The 25,107-nt window shown below is 41.2% G+C and overlaps 1 protein-coding gene across 5 annotated transcripts in view; it reads left to right on the top strand.

The window, feature by feature from the left end:
- TBL1X (transducin beta like 1 X-linked) overlaps window positions 1–25,107 on the top strand; it is a 298,339-nt gene that overhangs the window by 259,481 nt on the left and 13,751 nt on the right. For all 5 annotated transcript variants that reach the window (XM_081327457.1, XM_081327458.1, XM_081327455.1 and 2 more), the window contains 3 exons: window positions 21,642–21,705; window positions 21,819–21,916; window positions 22,248–22,308. In XM_081327457.1, coding sequence (XP_081183583.1) covers window positions 21,642–21,705; window positions 21,819–21,916; window positions 22,248–22,308 — 223 coding nt within the window. The remainder of the gene's footprint in view (window positions 1–21,641; window positions 21,706–21,818; window positions 21,917–22,247; window positions 22,309–25,107) is intronic.

Below are 25,107 nucleotides of genomic sequence, written 5' to 3'. Positions count from 1 at the left end.
GCAGCAGGAAATAAAGGAAACAAGGGAAGAATTTGTTAACCAAAACAACCAGATGAGGGAAGATATAGTGCTTGCACTTCAGGGTCTGGCTGCACATATAGAACGCCTGGATGTTCGTGTGGACTCAGTTATGGAGTATGTGGAGAATTTGGAAAATAAAATTATTGATGCTGAACAGAAGATTGATAGAGCAGAGGCCAAGATTGACAGAACAGAGGACCAGGTTACTATATCAGAATATAAGAACATGGAGTTTGCTTTGCGTATCAGAGGCCTCAAAGAGAATCCTAAAGATTTGGAATGGGAAATAGCACGAGCAGTGGCTCCTGTTTTGAAATGTGAACCTGAAGAACTACTTAAGGAAATGGATAAGACATTTAGGGTTAACTCCTGGATTGCTAGGCAAAAAAATTTGCCTAGAGATGTAGTGATTTATTTTTCCAGGAGATTAACCAGAAATTCTATTATCCAGGCTTTTTATCGGGAAAAATTTCAAATTGCAGGCCAAGACATTATAATTTTAAAGGAGATACCTCCAAAAATTCTTAGAAAAAGGAAAGATTTTGCCTTTCTGTCTGATGAGCTTAAGAAGCGACAAATCCAGTTCAGATGGGAAATACCTAATGGAATTGTGGTAAATTATGCAGGGACCAGATACAGATTGGATACAATTTTAAAAGCAAAAGATTTCTACACTAAGGTCCTGAAAGCAGGCTTACCACCATCTCCTCGAATCAAAAGAACAGAAGTAAGACAAGAAGATAAACAATTGAGTGAAGGGGCAATGTCATTGCCTCTTGAGGAGATGCGGCAGGCGGAGGCTACAGAGCAGAGTTTGGTATTAAAGGAAGACCCAAAAGAACAGAGGATGACAAGAGCTGCATATAAGCGTATGGAAAAAGAGCAAAAACAAAAGCCTGTAACTGGTCCAGCAATGCAGGACGCGCAAGACGCGGCTGCCTCAGAGCCTGTGGGAGGAGCACGTCCGAAGAGAGCAACAGCTGATCTTCAGGCCATGTTCCAAAGGCTCATGGTCACCAGAGATGGTGTAGTTCCTGACATGGAATGTTAATGGCTTAAATTCACCACAGAAAAGAAAGAAAGTATTTTTTTATCTGAAACAACATAAAAATGACATTGTTTGCTTACAAGAGACACATATTGCATTAAAAGACCAAAAGTATCTGATTAATTCCCGATTGGGAACACATTTTGCATCCTTTGCTCCGGACAAGAAGGCTGGAGTGGTTATTTATTTAAGAAAAGACTTTTCGGCAAAATTGATTGGATCGGATAAACAAGGGAGATATGTTAGTATTGAATTAATACTACAGGGAAAGAAAGTTCTTCTTATTGGATTATATGCTCCAAATCAACAACAGCAAAAATTCTTCAAATTTTTACATCAGAGACTAATCGAACTGGATTATAAATCTGTTATTATGATGGGGGACTGGAATGGAGTTTTGGTGCCATCCGAAGACAAGAAGGGATCCTCTAAAAACTTTTTTAATTTGAAATTGCCTAAAGCTTTTTTTGATTTGAAGGAAGATCTGGAATTAAGAGATGTATGGCGGGAAAGTAATATGAGAGACAGAGATTTTACTTTTTTTCGGATAGACATAAATCTTTCTCCAGGATTGACTTTATTTTGATTACTACTGATCTTTTTTCTTCGGTTAAGAACGTTAAGATTTTTCCTAGGACAATGTCTGACCATAGTCCTGTTTGGTTGGAGTTTTTTGCTGAAGATGTTAGTAGAAGATCCTGGAGGCTGAATGAGAACTTATTTACAAATGACTTGTTCTTGCAGAAATGTAGAGAACATATGAAAGAATTTTTTGTTACAAATATGCATAAAGGTACCTCGATGGAAATGGTTTGGGATGCTAGTAAAGCTTATATGAGAGGGGTTTTGATTTATATGAATAATGCTTACAGGCGTAAGCAAATGCAAAAACGTTTAGATATTGAGGAAGAGATTAAAGCTAAGGAGAAAAAGCTTATTTTGAATCCATTGGATAATAATTTAAGGATCTCAATACATTTATTGAAAGAACAATTTAACATGCTACTGGCTGATCAAGTAGCAACTAATTTGCGCTATGCTAAACACAATACTTTTTGTAACGCTAATAAGCCTGGTAGATGGTTGGCTTATCAATTAAGGAAGAAACAGAAATCACGTACTATAGATAAAATAGAATATAAAGGAAAAGAAGTCTACCAACAAAATTTGATTAAGAGGAGTTTTTTAGATTTTTACTCGAAATTATATTCTAAAGAAAATATACAAGCTTTAGATATAGACAAGTATTTACAGAGAGCTCATTTTCCGAGACTCTCAAAAGAACAACAACTTGAGATGAATTGCCCAATTACATCAGAAGAAATTTCTTTGAAAGACCATTCGCAACAACGTTATATTATGGAGTGGAAAAAGTGGATTGATTACATCCAGAACAAATATGGGACTAAAAAGTTTCATTTAGCATTTGTATAAGTTTTGATGTGATATTAGTATTGCTTGTAGTCATTTTATATGAGCTAGAGTGCGATAGACTTAATAGTTTATTGTTGTTAACATATGGTTGTTTATTATTGTTTTTACCTTTATACCTTGTATTTAGCTCTGGGAAGTCGGGGAGGGGGAGGGGGGAAGGGGTGGGGGGAGGGTTAGGGAGGGTTAGGAAGGGTTGGGTGGGGGGAGGGGGAGGGATTGTTAAAGATAAAATGTATTGAAAAACTTTTCAATAAAAAAAAGTTGTTGCTTGAAATGATTGAACCCTTAAAGATTTTGTTTAATGAAATTCAGACTGGAGGTGCAGTTCCTCCATCATGGAGGACAGCTTTTGTATCATTGATTCCAAAGGAGGATCAAGACCTTACTCAACCTAAAAATTATAGACCTATATCGCTTTTAAATACAGATTATAAGATTTTTGCTAAAGTATTGGCTAATAGATTAATGCAAGTTTTGAAACAAATGATTCATAGTGATCAATCGGGATTTATATCTGGGAGGTATATGAAATATAATGTAAGACAAATTGTAAATTTGCTTGAATACTTGGATAAGAACAACCAAGTCTCTGCAGCATTGATATTTTTGGATGCAGAGAAAGCCTTTGACCAATTGAATTGGCAATTTTTATTGAGAGTTGTTGAGGAGATGAATTTTGGAGAAGGTTTTTTACATGCTATTAAAGTTATATATCAACAACAAACTGCACAAATTATAGTTAATGGGGGACTAACAGAGACCTTTAAAATTGAAAAAGGTACAAGACAGGGATGCCCCCTATCACCATTATTGTTTGTTTTAACATTAGAGATTTTATTAATTAAAATTCGAGAGTCCTCTATGATAAAGGCATCCCGGGACATTCAAAATGTTCCATCGCTTTCTATGGGGGGTGAGTCTTTACCCCCCGTGGATAGGGCTCGCAACTTGGGAGTCCTCCTAGATTCACGGCTTGCCTTAGAAGACCACATAGTAGCCGTGACTAGGGGGGCTTTCGCTCAGGTTCGCCTGGTGCGTCAGTTGCGGCCCTATCTAGACCGGGATGCCCTGTGTACGGTCACTCGTGCGCTCGTGACCTCTCGTCTTGACTATTGCAATGCTCTCTACATGGGGCTTCCCTTGAAGACCACTCGGAGGCTCCAACTGGTACAGAATGCGGCCGCGAGAGTTTTCTTGGGAGTTTCCCGGTACTCCCATGTTACACCTTTGCTCCGCGAGCTGCATTGGTTACCAGTTGTCTTCCGGGTGAGGTTCAAGGTCTTGGTGATGGCTTTTAAGTCCTTACATGGCATGGGTCCGGAATACCTCGGGGACCACCTGCTGCCGGCGTCGACTCCCCTCCGCCCTGTGCGTTCCCACAGAGAGGGCCTCCTCAGGGTGCCTCCGGTCAGAAATGCCGGCTGGTGGCCCCCAGGGGGAGGGCCTTCTCTGTGGGCGCCCCGGCTCTGTGGAATCAACTGCCGGTTGAGCTCCGGATGGCACCGGATCTCCGCTCCTTCCGGCGCGGGTTAAAGACCCATTTATTCGAACAAGCTGGCCTGGCCTGATGGGGAGTTAACTCAGGGTTTTAATATTTGTATATTTTTACTGTTTTACTTTGGGCAATAATTTAATTCTTTTTTAACTTTTGTACTTGTGTATTTTTATTTATGCCCTGTTCACCGCCCTGAGTCCTTCGGGAGAAGGGCGGTATAAAAATTTAATAAACTTAAACTTAAACTTAAACTTAAAGGGAATTAAAATAAAACAGAATGATTATAGATTGAGAGCTTTTGCTGATGACTTGGTTGTGACAGTATCTCAACCGTTACAGTCGGTTATAGATTTGATGGAAATTATAACTCAGTATGGTAAGGTTTCTGGGTTCAAGGTGAATAGTAATAAGACTAAGATGTTATCTAAGAACTTATCTATGAGTGAAAGGGATATGTTATCTAAATTAACAGGTTTTGAAATAGTGAAAAAGGTTAAATATTTAGCAGTATATATTGCAGCCTCAAATGTAAAATTGTATAAGAATAATTATGAAACACTATGGTTGAGGGTACAAAGGGATTTAAATAATTGGAAAAAATTACAATTATCATTACTGGGAAGAATTGCAGTTGTTAAAATGAATGTTCTCCCAAAGTTTCTCTTTTTGTTTCAAATGATACCTATATTGAAAAAGGATGCCAACCTTGATCAATGGCAGAAGGGTATTAATAAATTTATTTGGGTGGGGAAAAAACCAAGAGTTAAATTTAAGATTTTACAAGATGCTAGGGAAAGAGGGGGACTCAAGGCGCCGAATTTGAAATTGTATTATGATGCGGTTGCCTTGAGGTGGGTTAGTGATTGGCTTAATTTAACTAACAAGAGAATACTTCATCTTGAGGGATGGGATTTGGTATATGGATGGCATGCATATTTGCTTTACGATAAGAAGGTGGACAGGGCTTTTAAATCCCATATTCTTAGAAGTGCTTTATTGCGTGTCTGGAAAAAGTATTATTATAAGTTAAATTATAAAATACCGATTTAGGGAATTCCTGGACACGCGATAGAGGGCGTATCTATGGGAGTGAGTATGGATATGGTTTCTTATAAGGAATTACTTAGATTGCAAGGGAATGATTGGCAACTTAAATCATTAGATGAGTTAAGACAAGAAAATATAAGTTACTCTTGGTTTCAATATACCCAATTGAAAGCTAGGTGGAAGTCAGATCAAAAGGTTGGCATCACAATTATAGATCAAAATTTAGTAAAACAAATTAGAGATTTAAATTGTGCACATATAAAGAGGATATATAATGCTTTAATTGAATTGGACTCGGAAATGGAATTAGTTAAAGACTGTATGATAAAGTGGGCACAAAATATTCAGGAACCAATTTCGTTGGACACTTGGGAGATAATTTGGGTCAGAAATGTTAAATTTACTCAGGCTCAAAACTTAAGAGAAAATTTTTATAAAATGTTTTATAAATGGCATCTGGATCCCAAGAAGTTGTCTAACATGTATCCTAATTTACAGTCTAAATGTTGGAGATGTGGTAGTTTAGAAGCTACCTATTTTCACATGTGGTGGACTTGTAGAAATATAAAAGCTTTTTGGATCAAAATTTGGTGGAACATTCAAAAGATTTTTAAAAGAAAGATAAAGTTTTCTCCGCAATTGTTTCTATTGGGTATTGTTGTAGATTGTGATGTTAAAGAAACTAACTTGATGTTGAATATGATAACAGCAGCACGGTTACTGGTGGGACAATATTGGAAGAAGGATAGTTTGCCTACTATAGAAGAATGGGTGTTTAAAGTTTCGAATCTTGCAGAAATGTCTAAGATTTCTGCTTACTTGAAAGATCACTCACAGGAAAGATATATTTCAGTTTGGAGGAGATGGATAGATTATATTCAGAACAAATATGGGACTAAAAAGTTCCATTTAGCTTATGAGTAGATTTTAGTGGGATATTGTTATTGGTACTTTGAAGGTAGTTATGTTAAAGTGGAGTTAAAGCACATTATGAATTTGGTTAATTGTATATTATGCATAATTTTTATTTAGAATATGATTATTATAACTATAATCCTGTATTTAGCTCTGGGAAGTTGGGGGGGAAGTGGGCGGGTTTGGGGTGGGGGGGATTTGGGGATATATTGTAAAACTTTGTTTTTGTAAAACTTTTTAATAAAAAAAGAGATAAATGGAAAGATAAACTATATCAAACTATATTAAAGCATCCATATGAACGTTATTAAAGTGAATAAACTTCTTAAGATTATGTACGTTACATCCATAAAATTTGTGAAACAAACTATAACTCCTATTAATCTATAAAAAGGAAAAGTATAGATTTAGTTATCCTCATCATGTACTGTGGTACCTTGGTACTTAAATGCTTTGAAGCTTACTGAATTTGGTACTCAACGCATTTTGATTTGAAAGTTTTGTCCCAGTACTCAAGTACTCATCATTTGTTTGGTACTCAACAACTTGTTGATGTCAGCTGCCTTGTGACTCACTACATTATTCCTTATGGGAAAAATCTGTTTGGTACTCATTGCTTTTGGTACTTATTCAACCTCCTGGAACCAATTAAAGATGAATACTGAGCTACCACTGTATTAAAGCTTACATTATATTAAGATACAAAAAAACCTCATATCTAATAGGTATGAAATATCAGTACTTCCTGGTGCACGCGGTTTCCCATTCTAAAATGGCACACACTTTCTCTAGGTCCATCTCCACCCCCTCATACGAGAACCAGTAGCCTAGGTAGTCAATTTTCTCTTTGTGGAATACACACTTTGAAACCTTAGCATATAGTTTGGCAACACGGAGTTTATTCAAGACCGCTCTGACCAGTTTTATGTGCTCAGATTTTGTCTCAGTGTATATTATTAATATATCATACAGATACACCAAAACTCCCTTATACAGGTGCTTATGTAGCACTTCATTTATCAGTTGCATGAACACTGCAGGGGTTCCTTGTAATTTAAAAGGGAGCACTTTAAATTGAAAGCAGCCCAGGGGGTAATTAAAAGCAGTTTTCCATTTGTCTCCTTCTCTAATTCTGACTCGGTAATAAGCCTTCCATAAGTTCACTTTAGAAAATACTTTCCCTTTAGAGAGGAGGGGCAGCATGTCCTTCATGAGGGGCAAGGGGTACACATTCTCCATGAATACCATGTTCAGACCACTGTGATCCATGCAGAGATAAAGAGACCCATGTTTCTTCTCCTGGAACAACACTGGGGTTGCCACCCATGGTCTAGCCAGCTGGATGAAGCCCCGAGCTAAATTCTTGTCTATGTACTGGCACAGGTAGTCTAACTCCCTGGGAGTCATGGAGTACAGTTTAGGCTTTGGAAGTTTAGCTCTGGGGCAATCTCACTGGCACAGTCTCTGTGCCAGTGAAGAGGGAGTTCGTCTAAACCCCTCTCACTGTATACTTCACCCAAATCATGCTATTCCTTAGGAATGCCTCTCAGCGACTCACTCTTTGCAGCCGCCACTGTTTCTTGATTTGGCTCTTTTCTATTTGTTGCGGTTGCTAGACAGGGCTTCCTGTTCCTTTGGGAACCTTAACTGCCCATCCTACCAGTTCACCCGCAGGTTCCATTTTTTTTTCAGCCACACCAATTCTAGGAGGAGGGGCCTTTCCATGCCAGGTGCCACTATAAAGCTTAAAGTCTCAGAGTGGCTCCCCATGGTTAACCACAGGGGTTCAATGGCAGAGGTGGCTGGGACACTTCCAGTGGTAGCCCCGTCTAGCTGGCAGAATGCAATTGGGTTCTTTAATCTCCTTAGGCAAATCCGTAGTTTTCCCACTAGGGTTGGGCTTATTAAGCATCTGATGCACCCTGAGTCTAGTAGAGCCTTTAGGGCTACTTTTGTCCCCGTGCCTGGAATTAACAGTTGTATGGACATGGTTACTGGTGCAATCAGGCCATTTACTAGGGGGTCATCATTGTAGTTGCTGTCAGATGTCCCTGGCTCTTTCTCCGGTGGGGTTGGGGTTCCCCCTCCCAGGTTTGGGGAAGGAAGGAACTCTACGACCTCAGCACTCTTCAGGGCCATGTCCTTAGGGCGTTGGGAAGGCTTAGTTGGTTTTCCCCCAATGGTCAATGGGCCATTCAAAGACCTTCTTTGAGAAGGTCTTTCAATGGCATTCCACAGCCCAGTGGCCTTCCTTGCCACATTTGAAGAGGTCAGTTGAGCACAGTGATGCTGCTAGGGGTCTTGCTGCCTCCCTGTTTCCCTCTGGCAGGGATCATCTCCACACTCTGCCTGAGTGGTACTGGTTCCTGGCTTGGTTAATCTCTGCTTCTTCGGCCAAGATACACCAGTCGTGGAGGAGGGCAGGAACTCTTCTGATGGTATGGTATAGGTTGTCATTGAGCCTATCTTTAAAACAGCACACATGGATGTCTTCCAGCGAATTGAGATGGCAGGCTAGGTCACAAAATTCTTTGGTGTATTCGGCTACCAGGCAGCAGCCTTGCCTCACCATCTTAATGCAGTCTCGCACCTTTCAATCAGCCAGGGGGGTCTTTGAAATGCTGCCTCAGCACTGCCATGAAACAGTTGAAGTTCCGGAGCTCTGGAGCATCAGCGTTGTACAGGGTCAACATGCATCTGGCAACAGCACCTTCTAGGGTTAGGGTAACAACTCTGACCCTGGCTCTCTCGCTGGGGAGTTCTAACCTGTAGTTCTGCATGAACGTAAGGACATGGGCAAGGAAGAACCCCAATTGTTGAGGGTCCCAATTGAACTTGATCCCAGGGAGTGCCTTATGCTCCAGCCACGGGGTTCCCCTTTCGCCAGCCCTCTGTGCATTTACCCTGACCGGGACAATCCAATGTGGGGTAGCTGGGGCGGTTGTTGCCCTTTCTGCAGAAGCCACAGCATCAGCTGAGTGTCAAGTTTCCGACATATGGGCTTTTCAAGTGACTTTGAGGCATTGTTTACCTTAAAAGTCCTTTATTCAGCCTAATACACCGGCAAATGCTTGCTCGAAGGAAGCTGGAATCTGAAATCTCCGCCCCCTTGCACAATATATTAAAACACAATTCTCCATCTTTCTAATTTTGCCATTAATCATATTCTCCAATTAATTTAAAGAACCAGTTTCCCTTCCATTAGAAAACCTGCCAAGCTCTTATCTTCTTTAATTTCAGATGGCCTTGAGGAACAATCCTCCTCTTCCCCCCTCCCAATCTCTTAAAGCAATACACAAGTTTAACATATGAAATGGCTACTTCTTCATCTCTTGTCAAGCAATAACATTCAATGTTAGCAGTGTTGACACTGAGGTTCCTGAGGTGGGGGACTCGCTTTCTCCGTGTGCGGGTTCCTTCACAGGTTCCTCACTCTTTTCCCTGCAGCCACTGCAGCTTCTTGCATCTTCAGGTTCTGGAAGGCTTCCACCATGAAGTGTATGACGTGTTTCAGGAGTCAGTCAGCTAGGCTCAACTCTTCGCCTGGTTTGTCATCGGCGTAGAGTAACTCCATCTCGCACTTCCAGCCCGGCTTCCTGCTGCCATGGGTGAGATTGACCCTTTGGGTCCTCCCTTCCCAGTCCTCCTTTTTGCCCACGCCAATGGACCCCCTTGGCCTCTGGAGAACTTCCATGGCTGCAGCTTCCTCCATGCACAGAGGAACTCTCTTCTGGGTGAGTCTTCATGGAGGTCTCTGCCCATCACTCAGCCTTCTCCTGCTTGCTGCCATGGTGAGACCTCATGTGCACGGTCCCCATGCTAAAGATGTAATCCCTTCTGGTTAACCACTTTGCAGGTCTTGCTTAATGTAGGTCCTGCCTCAATTAATACTCCCAATAAAGCAGAACTCTTGAAACTGGCATTGTTTCAAAAGGAACTTTTATTGAGAGAGTGAAAACAGGAAAGCTAGGCAAAATCTGAATAATTCCTGCATGAAACATTACATTAAACCCCTCTCTTCAAAACCCCTCCCAGGTGCCCAACTGCCCCGTCCAAATACAGCCAATCCACAGGTGTGAAGTTATGGGAATTGGAAGTTGAAGGAGCGATAAAACTGTTCCCAGCTGTTGTGTCCTCTTCTCAGCCTAGCAGAGATAAGGCAGATGGGCCCAGGCACATTCCTTCCCCCTTTCATGACCAGAGATACATCAAAGGTTTAGAGAACAAAGCAAAAGAAACACATCCCAGAACCCACGACCTCCCCACTCCCAAAAGAGGAAAAGCCTCCCTACTCCCAACAGAATTGCAGTGCCCCAAAAATGATTTGAGGGGCCTAACACTGGCAGAAAATTAAGCAGTTGTCCTCTTTCAGTATTTACAGGCAGCATACAAGTATTCAGAGATTTTCAAGGGAATAGCATTATTTTGTCAAATAGTATATACCAAATGAATGGATTTTTTATTTGAAGAAATGATTTTTTCCAGATTATTAGCTTTTACTTAGTACATTATCATACTGCCTATAGTTGTATGCATTTTTTATCCAGCAACTTTTGTTGAGGAAAGGGAATTCATGAAGCTCTTATTAGGAATATGTTATCAGGAGAAAGAGAGAGGGAAAATCTCTGCTGAGATAAAATGTTAAAGTAAATCCTTTCAGTTCAGCTAAAATGCCTTATGAAAATAGTTATATATTAGCTTTTTTGTATATGTATATTAGTTTTTTATAATCAGAAGTGCTTAATATTTTATCAGCAATACATTGTCTATGTTCCAAAATTTAACTTACTAATACATGTTAAATTCCTTTCTCTCTACCTCGATTTTCTAACCATTGTTTAAAGGTATCCTATGTTCTAAAGCAGACATGTCAAACTCGCAACATCACGTGACATCGCACAACGTATCAGAGCTTTTTACCCATTGCCGGCAATGGGGTGGGTGCAGTTTCTTCATGACGCGTCCGGCCCGCAGGCCGGCAGTTCGACAACCCTGTTCTAAAGTATACTGAATCTTCTTTCTCTTTCATTTTCAATGTCAATCCATCCATTTATGCACAATCTAATTTTTTTTAATTAACTCTTCCTCCGTTGGTAAATCTTCATTTTTCCAATATTGAGCGAATACAATTCTTGCTGCAATTAACACTTGTAACATTACATATATACACTCTTTCTCATGATTTTCTACAATTACGTCTTAACAAAAATAATTCTGGCTTAAAATCTATGGGTTTTTTTGTCATTTTCTCTAACCATATGTGTATTCTTGACCAGAATCTTTTAGCTTTGGGGCATGTCCACCAAAGATGGTAATAAGTGCTTGATTTTTGTCTACATTTCCAACAGTTGCTAGATACGTTTTTAAACATTTTTGCTAACCTTACCAGTGTTAAATGTCATCTATAGAACATTTTGTATAGATTTTCTTTGTACACCACTGCTTTTTAAGAATTTCTTTCCCAAAGGCCTTACCAATTTTCTAGTCCTGTTATGTCCAAAAATCTTTGCCCATGTTATCATTGTTTCTTTAACTTGTTCCTCTTCCATCTTTAAACAACATATATTTATAAAGTTTCTTAATCAATTTTTCATCTGATGTCAGTAATATCTTGTCAAATTCTGTGTTCTTTATAAAATCCAGATGTTTTAACATCTTTTTCATATCTCATTTGGATTTGCAGATATGGCCACCATGGCAGGTCAATACCCTATTCTAATTTTTGTCTGTGTTTTAATTTCCCTTCATTATTCAAAATATCTTTATAAGTCACAATTTTCTCATAGTTAGTTAGGTTTGGGTGAACAAACGCTTCCATTTTTAAGAGCCATCTAGGTATTTTCATGTAAATTTTCACTTTTACTTTTTCACTTTCTAAAAAAAGTGCATTTCTTACATAATGATATTGAAAGTATCTGTGTATTTATTCTTCCCATACCATGGGAAGGCATGCCACCAAAGTTGTAGATTATGTCCCTCTAGGTATAGTAGTCTTTTGTTTCTAAGGGTCATTCACTCTTTTAGCCATGTTAATACAGCTGCTTGATAATATAAAGTCCAGTCTGACAGTCCAAAACCTCTATTTTCTTTCGCTTCTTGAAGCATTTTCAATCTAATTCTAGCTTTTTTTTCTTGCCAAATGAATTTCAATATTAATTTATTTAGTTCATCAAAGTTTTTCCCCCAATCTTATAGGTATTGTTTGAAATAAAAAGTATTTTTGATAGAATATTCATCTTCACTGTTGCTATTCTCCCCAGCATTGAAAGTTGTAAGTTTTCCCAATTTTTCCAAGTCTAGTTTTATTTTAGTAATTTTACGTAATTGTCTTCTTTTATTGTTGCACATCTTGGTGTTAAATAAATCCCAAATATTTAATTTTTTAAACTATTTGGAGACCTGTTTTTTCTGAAAGCTGATATTTTTTTTGTTTTTCTGTAAGGTTTTTAGTTTCAGGCCTGCCACATCTCAAAATTCTTCTATATTTTTCATAAGCTTAAGGCTTGCCTCAAGGGGTTCAGGGCTTTTCAACCGGTGGTACGTGTACCACTGGTGGTACATGGCGTCACCTTCCTCCCCCCCTTGCCTCCCCTCCTCCTCTTCCCCATGCTCCGCTCCTTCCCAGCTCACTTGCTGCCGGAAAGCATGCTGCTTGGCAGCGGCCTTCACAAACCCTACAGAGGATGCACGCATGTGCAGAGTGAGGCCCCGCCCTCCCCAGGGACTCGTTGTGCAGCAACCAGATTGACTTCTGATTGGTGCTTCTTCGGGGCACACGTGGCTGGGAAGGCACGTTGGAGTCCCAAGTATCAGTAAGGCAATCGGCCTGCTCCTCCCCCATTGCCCGCCAGCCCCGGGAGAGCCCCATGTGAGCACCTTGCCGGCTGCCAAACCCTGCCTTTCGAGCAGGAGCAGCCTTGCCCTGCTTGCCCTTGGCCGCCTCCATGAGTGGCGCTCTAGCGCAGAGAGGGGGAGGCTGGTCCCCGTTCGGCCCGCCAGCCCCGGGAGAGCCCCACACGAGTGCCTCGCCAGCCGCCGAACCCTGCTTTTTGAGAAGGAGCGGCTGTCAAGCCCCGGGCTTGACAATCAACCGAGGGGGGGAGATCCACACAGCAATCCGGCTACCTGGCCTGCCAGCTGCTTGTTGCTCCGCTGATCAGCTGGGAGGCTGAGACTCTGGATTTCAGCCGTCGACCAGAGGAGAGCACTGCTGATCAGCTGAGAGGCTGGGACTCCGGATCCAATGCCACTGGCTAGCTGGAAGTCCCAGCGGGCAGCCCCGATGCTGCTGAACAGCCGGGAGCATCGGCAACCTTCTCTCAGGGATGCCAGTCAGCTGGGAGCCTAGGGCTTGACAGCCACTCCTGCTCAAAAGCACTGGTGCTCCCAGCTGACTGGCGGCCCCAAGAGGTTGCGGATGCTCCCGGCTGTTCGGTGGCATTGGGGCCACCTGCCAGAACTTCCAGCTGGCTGACGGTGTCAGATCCTGAGTCCCAGCCTCCCAGCTGATCAGCAGTGCTCTCCTCTGGTCGGCAGCTCAAATCTGGAGTCTCAGCCTCCCAGCTGATCGGCAGAGCAATGAGCGGCTGGCAGGCCAGGTAGCCGGGTTGCTGCGCGGATTCCCCCCACACCCGGTTGATTGTCGAACCTGGGGCTTGATAGCAGCCTTGCCCTACTTGCCCTTCGTCAGCGCCGTGAGCAGCTGCTGCTGCCCACCCCGCTTTTTGCAAGCCCCATTATGCCACCGCTGCAGGTTTCCAGCAGCGGGAGGCTCCGGGACGAGCTTTGGCGTGTCTTCCCTGCACTGCACTCTGTCTGTGGGGACCGCCCTGGGAAAGGTGGAAGTGCAGCTGTGGTCCGGGATGTTCAACCACTCCAAGCCCTGTCTGGCCGGTTTTGTGCCTCTGTCCCCCAAGAGCAGCTGGTTGTGAGTTGGTGCCATGCACTTCCCCGAGTGCACCTCAGCCCCGGATCTCCCCCCACCCAGGACTCCGGCCGCATCTGCAGAAGGCAGCGGGGAGAAGGGCACTTTGGCTTGTCTTCCATCCCTCCCGTGTGAAGGGCACCTTCCTGCCCCGCGGTCCACAGCAGCATTATTGGCGTGCATGTATCGACTGTGAATGAATGTGAAGTGTTTCTGTTGCTGGAATAAAGCTTATTAAATGAGCTGGCAACCTTCGAGTATCATTGATAGATCTTCCCTAACTTTCCTCCGGTGCTTCATAAAAAGTGGGCATCGGGTTTCTTGATAAAAATGGATTAGGAAGGAAGGAAGAAAGGAAGGGACAATGGGAGGGAAGGAGGAAAGGACAAAGGGAGGGAAGGAAGGAAAGAAGGAAGGGACAATGGGAGAGGGAGGGAGAGAAAGAGAGAAGAGAAAGAGGGAGAGAGAAAGGGAGGGAGAGAGAAGAGAAAGAAAGGGAGAGAAATAGAGAGAGGGGGAAAAGAGGGAGAGAGAAATGGAGAAAAAGGGGGAGAGGGAGGGAGAGGAGAGAAAAAAGGGAGGGAGGGAGAGAAAGAGAGAGACAGGGGGAAAGAGAGATTAAATTAGTAACATGGTGATTAAGTGAATCTGATTTCCCCACTAACTTTGCTTGTCAGAAGGTTGCAAAAGGCGATCACATGACCCTGGAACAATGTGACCATCATAAATATGAATCGGTTGCCAAGCATCTGAATGTAAATCACATGTCCCTGGGGATGCTGCAATGGTCATAAGTGTGAAAAATGGTCATGTCACTTTTTTCAGTGCTGTCGTAACTTTGAACAGTCACTAAGCGAATTGTTGTAATTCGGGGACTACCTGTACTTTATCATTTTTTCCTCTTTTTTTTTGGTCATGTTTTTGACACCTTGCTGGGTGACTGGTGGTACTCGGAGAGTGCCTTATCCTAAAAGTGGTACAATGGGTGAAAAGGTTGAAAAGCCCTGTTCTAGTTTAAAGACCATATCATCTGGAAATGCTTGTAATTTGTATTTTTCATCTTTTATTTCCAATCCTTTCATTTCCGTATCTTGCCTAATGTTTCTGTTTAATACCTTCAGTGTTAATATAAATAACAATGGGGATAATGGACACCCTTGTCTTGTGCCTTTTTTGATATTGAGGTTTTCTGTAAAATCTCCATTTACTATTACTTTACCTGTTTGTCTATAATAAATTTTTAATTATATTTATGAAATTTTCTCCAAAATCCATTTCCTCTATCTAATTGTTGAATCATGAGTTGCCAATTTACATTGTCAAAAGCCTTCTGTGCACCTAGAAATATTAAAGCCATCTGCTTCCCTGGATAGATTACATAATATTCAAAAATGTCTAGAATCATTCTTATTTGTTATTTTTTTATGGGTAGGAATCCATTTTGGTCTGTATGTATAAATTCAGTCAAAGGTTTCTTTAATGTTTCTGCTATTATTGAGGCAAAAATTTTATAGTCCACATTTAAATGAAGATATTGGACTGTAATTCTTGATTTGTGTTAGGTTCTGAATCTTCTTTATGTATTAAAGTGATGTTAGCTTCAGTACATGTTTTTTTGTATTTTAGTCTCTAAATGTACTTCATTACACAGTTCTTTCATTATTGGACAGTGTGTCTTGTAGACATTTATAAAGCTCTGCAGGTAACCCATCTGGACCTGGAGTCTTAACATTTTTTTTGCCTTTTTATGCCCTCTGTCACCTCCATCATTGATATTTTTTCCATTTAAAATATTTTGTATATTCTCTGGGATTATTGATAGATCTGCTTTTTTTATATATTGCTTTATGTTTTCTTGAGAGGTTTCCTCTGTATCGTAAAGTGTCTCATAAAAGTCTATTTTTTAATCATATCATTTTGAAACTGTAAATCTCCTTTTGGGTCTTGCAGTTTGTTTATCAATTTTTTCTCTCTTTTTTCAATTTATATGCGAGCCACCTTCCCGGTTTATTAGCATTTTCAAAAAAATTCTGTTTGGCCCTTTTAATTTGTTGTGCATTTTTTCAGCCTCTGCTAGATTTATTTTATGTTTTATTATTTCCATTTGTTTTTTAAATGTTTTATTTTGTGGATCTATTTGTAGTTCTGATTCTAATTTCATAAATTCTTCCTTTAACTTTAGCTGTGGTTGCTTTTTGTTCTTTATTCATTTTTGCCATATAGGTTATAGCCAACCCTCTGAAGTATGCTTTAGCTGTGTCCCACACATTTTGAAGCGATGTCTCTTCTATTTATTTTGAAAAAAAAATCCATTGCCTTTGTTGCTATTTGTATAAATTCTTTCTCTTTCAATGAAGATTTGTTCAGGGACCATCTTAGTTTTTTCTTGGTTCCTTTCCAAGTCATCTTTATTGGGTTGTGATCTGCCCATATATTGGGTTCTATCTCAATGTCTTGTATAGTCGGGCTTAGTTCAAGAGATATCCATATCATATCAGTTCTGGACCATGATTTGTGTCTGTTTGAATAGAATGTATATTGTGGTTTTTTTGGATTCTTTTCTCTCTATATGTCCTGAATACAGATTTCTTCTGCCATTTTAAAAAAAGTTTTAGGTAATATATTCTTTCCTTTCTTCCCTACTTTACTACTTTTATAGTCCAGTGTTCTGTCTACTATTGCATTAAAGTCTCCCATTAAACAAATGCTTTGATATTCCAGTTCCACTACTTTTTAATGTAATTTTTGGTAGAATTCTTCTTGTTTGTTGTTAGGTGCATATATTGCTACCATCAGTATCTGTTTATGGTTTATCATTATTTCCACCATTAATATTCTTCCCTCTTCGTCTGCAAAATTTGTTTGGGATTCATCATTTCTTTGATATATAACGCTGTTCCTCTTTTCTTTTGTTGTGCTAATGTGAAGTTTCCCAATTTTTGGTTGTTCCAACAATTTGTAGTGTTGTCACTTAATATGTGTTTCTTGATTATGTCCATTTTTAATCTTTGTAATCATGTAAAAAAATTCCTTTTTGTAGGGAAGTTCAATCTGTTTATATTCATTGAAAGAATCCCATTTTCCTTCTCCGTCTCCTTCAATTATCTTTAGGTCTTAATCTTCTAGTTGTTCTTATCTGTCTCTGTTCTCTTGCTCTTACCACTTCTTCTGTATTTGTATTTTCACTTTCTTCTTCCTCCCTTGGCTTGGCTGCTCCTTCTGTTACAGTTTCTTCCTGTCTTTGTTTCTCTCTCTGGATGAAATTCCAAACTATCTCCTTCCATAAAAGCTTTCTTGTTGTCCTGAAACTCCAATGCCTTAGGTGGCGTGTCCATTCTGTATCTTTTCCCATCCCAGTTAATTAGGATTCCCTCTGAAATCAGCCATGTAGAATTCACTCCTTTTTCTATTAATTTTCTAGTTAAGAATTGATATTCTCTTCATGCATCTCTTATTCTCCTAGGAATCTGCTTCAGGACTACGATTTCTTTTTCTTTGTATTGCAGAGGGTCATCTCTCTCTCTTCTCAAAATCTCATCCCTTATGGATCTTTTAATGAATCTAACATGTGCTTCTCTAGGGACTATTTCTTCTCACGTAGCTTGAGTTGACTCGACATATTTGGTCTAACTCTCCTTCCATTTCCTGTTTCCCAATTTCCAGTGCTTCAGTCAATAGCTCCATTAACAGATCTGCGAGATCCTTTTCCTTATCCTCTTATTATGTTTTGGAATCATAGAAAATAAGATGCCTTTTCCATTTCCATGACTGCCATTGAATCTTCCAATTCTCTTTTAATCTGCATAAGCTTCTGGTTCTCATCTTTCAATTCTTCCAACTTTTCGTTGGTCTCTACTGACTTGTCTTTTACTTTTTGAATTTTTGTGACCATCTGTTTAAAGTTTTCTAATTGAGAATCTATGTTGTTAATTTTTTTATTCATTTTATCAAGGTTACCTTTCATCTCCTCATGGTTTTTCCTTGTGTCTTCCTTGTGAGAGGAAATTGCCTCTTGAATTGCTTGTAAAGTCGCTTGCATCTCCTTCTGGAAGTTATTAGCTTTTTCTTCTTGAAGCATTACTTCAACTGATTTTTCATACACCGGACTTGCAGACGCAGAGGATGAGGCTGAAGGCGCTTTCTTACCAGTTTTAGTTAAATTCAGAACACTCAATTTTATTTCTACTCCCCAAATCTTTTATCAAACTCTAATACTTTTTCCCAATGCCTGCCTTAAACCAAGCCATTAGCATTATATTCAAAACAATATATCTTTTAAAATTATCTTAGGTAACTCTTATAGTTCTTATCTGTAGTCTCGAAGTCAATAGGCTCTCTCAACAGAGAGGTAAGAGCAAATTTTTAAAAAGTTTATAGTCCACTTCTGTAGGTAGGACTCACTTATGGGAACGATTGTTCAGAGTCCAAAATTGTCCCTCAAAGTTTATAATCCACTAAAACCTACTATTCAAGTTGATAGTCCATAGGCCTTCTCCAAGGAGTATCTCCAATATTTCACTTTCCATTGTCTATAAATACAGGTGAAACTCGAAAAATTAGAATATCGTGCAAAAGTTCATTTATTTCAGTAATGCAACTTAAAAGGGGAAACTAATATATGAGATAGACTCATTACATGCAAAGCAAGATAGTTCAAGCCGTGACTTGTCATAATTCTGATGATTATGGTGTACGGCTCATGAAAACCCCAAATCCACAATCTCAGAAAATTAGAATATTGTGAAAAGGTGCAATATTCTAGGCTCAAAGTGTCCCACTCTAATCAGCTATTTAAGCCATAACACCTGCAAAGGGTTCCTGAGCCTTTAAATGGTCTCTCAGTCTGGTTCAGTAGGAATCACAATCATGGGGAAGACTGCTGACCTGACAGTTGTGCAGAAAACCATCACTGACACCCTCCATAAGGAGGGAAAGCCTCAAAATGCAATTGCAAAAGAAGTTGGATGTTCCCAAAGTGCTGTATCAAAGCACATTAATAGAAGGTTATGTGGAAGGGAAAAGTGTGGAAGAAAAAGGTGCACAAGCAGGAGGGATGACCACAGCCTGGAGAGGATTGTCAGGAAAAGGCCATTCAAAAGTGTTGGGGACTTTCACAAGGAGTGGACTGAGGCTGGAGTCAGTGCATCAAGAGCCACCACATACAGACGGATCCTGGACATGGGCTTCAAATGTCGTATTCCTCTTGTCAAGCTGCTCCTGAACAACAAACAACGTCAGAAGCGTCTTACCTGGGCTAAAGAAACACAGACCTGGTCTGCTGCTCAGTGGTCCAAAGTCCTCTTTTCTGATGAGAGCAACTTTTGCATCTCATTTGGAAACTGAGGACCCAGGGTCTGGAGGAAGAATGGAGAGGCACACGCTGCAAGATGCTTGAGGTCCAGTGTGAAGTTTCCACAGTCTGTGTTGATTTGGGGAGCCATGTCATCTGCTGGTGTTGGTCCACTGTGCTTCATTAAGTCCAGGGTCAACGCAGCCGTCTACCAGGAGATTTTGCAGCACTTCATGCTTCCTTCCGCAGACGAGCTTTATGGGGATGCTGACTTCATTTTCCAGCAGGACTTGGCACCTGCCGACACTGCCAAAAGCACCAAAACCTGGTTCAATGACCGCGGGATTACTGTGCTTGATTGGCCAGCAAACTCGCCTGACCTGAACCCCATAGAGGATCTATGGGGCATTGCCAAGAGAAAGATGAGAGACATGAGACCGAACAATGCAGAAGAGCTGAAGGCCGCTATTGAAGCATCCTGGTCTTCCATAACACCTCAGCAGTGCCATAGGCTGATAGCTTCCATGCCACGCCGCATTGAGGCAGTAATTGCTGCAAAAGGGGCCCAAACCAAGTACTGAGTACATATGCATGCTTATACTTTTCAGAGGTCCGATATTGTTCTATGTACACTCCTTGTTTTATTGATTGCATGTAATATTCTAATTTTCTGAGATTGTGGATTTGGGGTTTTCATGAGCTGTACGCCATAATCATCACAATTATGACAAATCACGGCTTGAACTATCTTGCTTTGCATGTAATGAGTCTATCTCATATATTAGTTTCCCCTTTTAAGTTGCATTACTGAAATAAATGAACTTTTGCACGATATTCTAATTTTTTGAGTTTCACCTGTAGTTCTCCAATCAAACGTTAAAAATTTGTAATCCACTAGTCTCCCCAAACAAATAGGAGAGATAAAAAGGAAAAAAGAAAAAACAGAAAAACAAAAACAAAGGAAAGCATAGAATTTATCCCAAGGTCCTACCTGCCAATGTTTTAATCCAAAATGTCTTGGTTGCAGCAATTCCTTACCGATCACACTGTCTTTAAATAGCTTGTGAAATCACAGCTCAAACAGTACTTATAATCCGAAAAAAGCCAGCTGGCTTTGAAGTAGTTTATATTTTTTAGTTATTTTTTTTTTATTTTTATTTTTATTTTTAATTCCATTTATATCCCGCCCTTCTCCGAAGACTCAGGGCGGCTTACAAACTTAGCAGTTTGTATATAATCTATCCTGTAGGGAAAAAGTCCAAAAAAAGTCTTCTCTTTTTTCAGCTATAATCCACAGGACTGTGAAGGTTAGGGACATCAAAGGGTTTAGACTGAAAACTATGTCTGGGCATCAGGCCAAGTTCTAACAGTCCAGACAAAATATAGATAAGATTTATGACAGGTTGAGTGTAGTTCTTTTCTCTTGCCACTAGATGTCACTAGATGCCCATTTTGTAATTTTCCAGTAGCTTTAAAAATAGTTTAGCTCCGATACTCCCCAATAGAAATATAAAAGAGTTTAAAAATCTTAAAGCTCCCTAAACTTTTCTTTTTTCTGTTTCTATTATATCCACAATGATATTGTAGATTTCTCTGTTTTCTCCCATGAAAACATAAACCACCGCTTTTATTCTGGAGGAAGGAGTAACTCCCCCTTCCTTTAGTTCTGGGGATTTTGTTACTTTCAGATGATTTTTTCCAGAACAGATTTTATGATCCTAGAAGAAAGAAAATAGTCTCACCCAGGTCCAATGTGTTGCTCACGCTTGTTTAGAATCTCTTTTGCCTCCGGTGGTCAGCAGCTTCCGACTGGCTGCATAAATGCAACCAGTCTTTCTCCTGCTGGTCCCGAGGGTTCCTTCGATCAAACAGGTAGGCTACCGCCTTCCCGCAATTATCTTGGTCCGTCACCTCTATGGGGTGACTTCTGGTCCTTTTTGGACCCCCAGAAGGAAGAAATCGGGCGCGGGAATCAGAGCCGTTTCCCTGCGCCCGCTTTGCTGCAGCAATGAAACCAGAAGTCAGCTAAATTATTCTGATAACACTAGCAATAGCATAGCATTTAGACTTATATCCACTCCATAGTGCTTTTCACTATGGGTGGTTTGCAATGTCAGCATATTGCCCCCAACAATCTGGGTCCTCATTTTTACCGACCTCGGAAGGATGGAAGGATGGATCAACCTTGAGCCTTGTCAGGATTGAGGGCAATTTCCTTGCAATACTGCATTCTAACCACTGTGCCACCAAGGCTCCTTATCCAATTCTGATAACACTATACTGCATTAGCAGGATTGTTTCTAGTTGTCAAACTAGCCATTAATTTTTGATATAAGATGGTATTGATATTTATTCTTTGTCATAAAAGAATATACTTTTTCATACTAAAAATCAGAGCTGAAGTATTGAATCATAACTGATTTGGGTCTCATCTAGAAAAATCCTCTCTTTTCTGCACATTTTACAGAGTGATGGAACACTCTTGGCTACTGGATCATATGATGGCTTTGCAAGAATATGGACAGAAGATGGTAAGACTGCAGAATTTTTTTTTCCAGATCATTAGATTTTTTTTTTGTGATCCTAAATTTGTTTTAGTGTTCAGATTATTTTAAGCATTTACTTTATTTTTAATTCATCACAGGAAATCTTGCAAGCACCTTAGGGCAACATAAAGGGCCCATCTTTGCTCTAAAGTGGAACAAAAAGGGAAATTACATTTTAAGTGCAGGTGTTGATAAAGTAAGTGTTGAATTCTATAATTTGCAAGTATCAATTATCTAGTTATCTTTTTTATCTTTTATTTCCATTCTTGAAACAGCTATTTCTGCATATACCAGATGGTGGCGCCATTATAATCTTCATTTTTCTATATGCACAATACAGTAGTCAACTATTGTCTAACAATGATCAACTCTTGTCCAATTTATAGATGGCCACATTTTTTATCTGTTGAAGACCCCATATTATCTATTTTGTGTTATAAGAATTGTGGATTGTTTTGACTTTAAAACTGATAATGCTGATTGATATCTGTCTTTTTTCTTCCATTTGGTCTTCCATCTCTACCTAGACAACAATAATTTGGGATGCTCATACAGGTGAAGCTAAACAACAGTTTCCTTTCCACTCAGGTAATTAAAGTTCAACTGTTTTTTATGCTTGCTATATTTAACAAATGGCAAAAAACATTTACTGTCATAATTATGTGTCACAAGTGACTACTGTATTAAACAGATTTAGGCTATTACATCCTAGTGCAGGGGTGTCAAACTCAATTTCATTGAGGGCCACATCAGCATTATGGTTGCCCTCGGGGGGTGGGGTGGCGTGGCCAGGTGGGCGTGACCAAGTGGGCGTGGCTGGGTGGGCATGGCCAGTTCAATGCTGCTCACTCAGCACAACTTACTCGAAATGCCTGGGTCAGGAGAGAACAAGTTGCACCAGCTAATTTGATGTGGGGACATCTCATTGCCCCACAAGCTCTTCACCTCCCCAAACATCTGCAGCCAAGCATGTGCAGAGGATGGAAAGGGCCTTCTTCCCAAGCCCAGGCATGATTGGTAGTTTGTTAGCTCAGATTTAGCCTCCTAGTCTCCAAGCTTGGAGAGAGAGAGAGAGAGCTGTCTTTGTGTGTGTGTGTGTGTGTGTGTGTGTGTGTGTGTGTGTGTGTGTGTGTTCCTTCTTCTGCCTTGACAGATCTCTGGAGAGCAAGAGGAGGCAGGGAGCAGCACTTCCCAGCACTTCCGAGTCCTGGCCCTTCTTGAAAGGGAATCCCCATTTCTACTCATGCATGGTAAGGATGCTGGCTTGTTGGAGCAGCCTTCCCTCATGCAGCTTCCCTGCTACCTTCTGCTCCTCTCCAGAGATCTTTCAAGGCAGAAGAAGTTGGAGGAAACTGCTTCCTGGAAATTTTCACCACATCAGCATCATGGTTGCCTTCAAAGGGCCAGTTGCATGTAGGACTATTGTATCATATTAGTTCAGAAGTGTATTATGTCTAAGAGTGGGGCAAAAAGGAGTAAAACCACTTGCTCCATTTTTTCCCCAACAACTCTATGTCCATGAAGCCCAGAAATAGAGTTCAAAATCCCTGAAATATCCATCCAAAATTTAGCTTTTGCAAGCAATGCTGGTTAGTTCTCTCAAGGTCTGTCAGTCTGTCCTTTGGGGGAGACCCAAAGCATCCCTCCATTGATTTCAACATATTTTCCACCAAGAATCAGACTGAGCATAACGTGGTTTGGGGACCCAGGGGGCAAGGGGATGGGGCTCACGGGGGCACTGGCAGGGATGGCCTGTGGAAAAGGAGGTCAGCGGCATGTGATCCAGGCTGGGAACATGCGGGGGGGGGGGGCGGAGCAATTCCAGGACAGAGGGATGGAGCCAGTCTGGGCACTGCCCAAAATTGCAGGAGGGTGGCTGCTGCCTCACTGTTGTGGCCCCAAAGGGCTGCCCAGCATTCTGCCTCACCCGCTCCCAACTCTCCGCAGCCCCAGGCCCGCTTGCACTGAAGGGCACAAGGAGACTTTGAAATTGACAGCACGTTTTCTCCTCCACACAAATCTGGAGACATTCCCAAGCCACCAAAGCCCAGGGCTGTGGTGTTCACAGAGCCAAGGGTGGCACCTACTCTGGAACAGTTGGGGCACAAAGGAGCATCTGGGGATGCCCCAGTATGACTCCTGCTGAAAGAAAGTTGGCAGCAGTGTCCCTGAGAGGCAGGCAGGGTGGCAAAAACAGTTTTTAGTGCTCAGCTCTACTATACCGCCCAGACCCCAGCCTGTAAAAAATCACAGACTATGCCTCCGGCTGCAGCTTCTCCTCCAATTGGTCCCGCTTTCCCTGCACAGACCAAATGGGAGATCCGCTCCAGGTTTTCCAGCCAGCCCAGTTCCTGAGTCCAAGGCGTCCTTAGAGCTAAGCAGCTGCTCTCCGCCTGCCTTTCAAGTTGGGATAGACTGCAGCTGCCCTTCAACTTTAGAAGGAAAGACACCCAGACCCCAGCCTGTAAAAAATCACACTCTGCCTCCAGCTGCAGCTTCTCTTCCAATTGGTCCCGCTTTCCCTGCACAGACCAAATGGGAGATCCGCTCCAGCTTTTCCAGCCAGCCCAGCAGAGGAGCCATCTACAGCTCTTTCTCTGGCCGCCTCAAGTCTGCCTTCCTGCCTGGGCACCTCTCCCCCTCACCGGCTGGGTGTTGCTCTCCCCCCCTCCTACCTCACTCCCTCCTACCTACCTCCTCCGCATCTGGTTGGCAGGAGACTAATGAGCTGCAAATGGTGCTGGGCTCCACCAGCCCACGTGCACTTGCCTCCTACTGAGCAAGTGCTCAGCTGGGCTGGTGCCAAGGTGGTGGGGGCCGGACCTTTGTAATTTCTGGGAGAGTTGTGAAGGCCGGATTCAATCATGTGGCGGGCCGTTTGTGGCCCACGGGCCTTGTGTTTGACATGTCTGTCCTAGTGTGCTTGATTGCATTAGTCTGAAAAGAAGGCAGAAGTGAGATAAATTTTGTCAGACAACTTTGAGAATAAAATTTTGCCATAAAATAAAGTATATTGATAGACCAAATCACTGAGAAATATTTGTTATTCTCAATTATCTTTTACATAGGAGATAGTATCTTTGTAGTGATTTAACCCAGTCACTTATTATACCAATAACATAAATTTACATAAATGGTATCAGACAATATCATGTAAATTGCATAAATTATTCCATTTTCATCTTACATTATTCAAACAATATGAATTGCCATGAATACTTGGTGTCCCAGAAATTTAAAATGCAGAGTCCATTTTATGTCAAGATTTCATCTTGTATTATCTTGTATAGAGTCTGAGCCACATGTTTTCATTCAGACTGATAGTGTTCTGAAAGTCTGTCCTCTGGTTTCCCAAAAGCTTTATTCTGGCATATATGTAAAAACTAC

The sequence above is a fragment of the Vipera berus genome (genome assembly GCF_964194415.1).
Source record: "Vipera berus genome assembly, chromosome: 4".
Taxonomy (NCBI): Eukaryota; Metazoa; Chordata; class Lepidosauria; order Squamata; family Viperidae; genus Vipera; species Vipera berus.
Note: the sequence above shows the minus strand (reverse complement) of the source record. Positions and strands in the feature narration are given on the sequence as shown.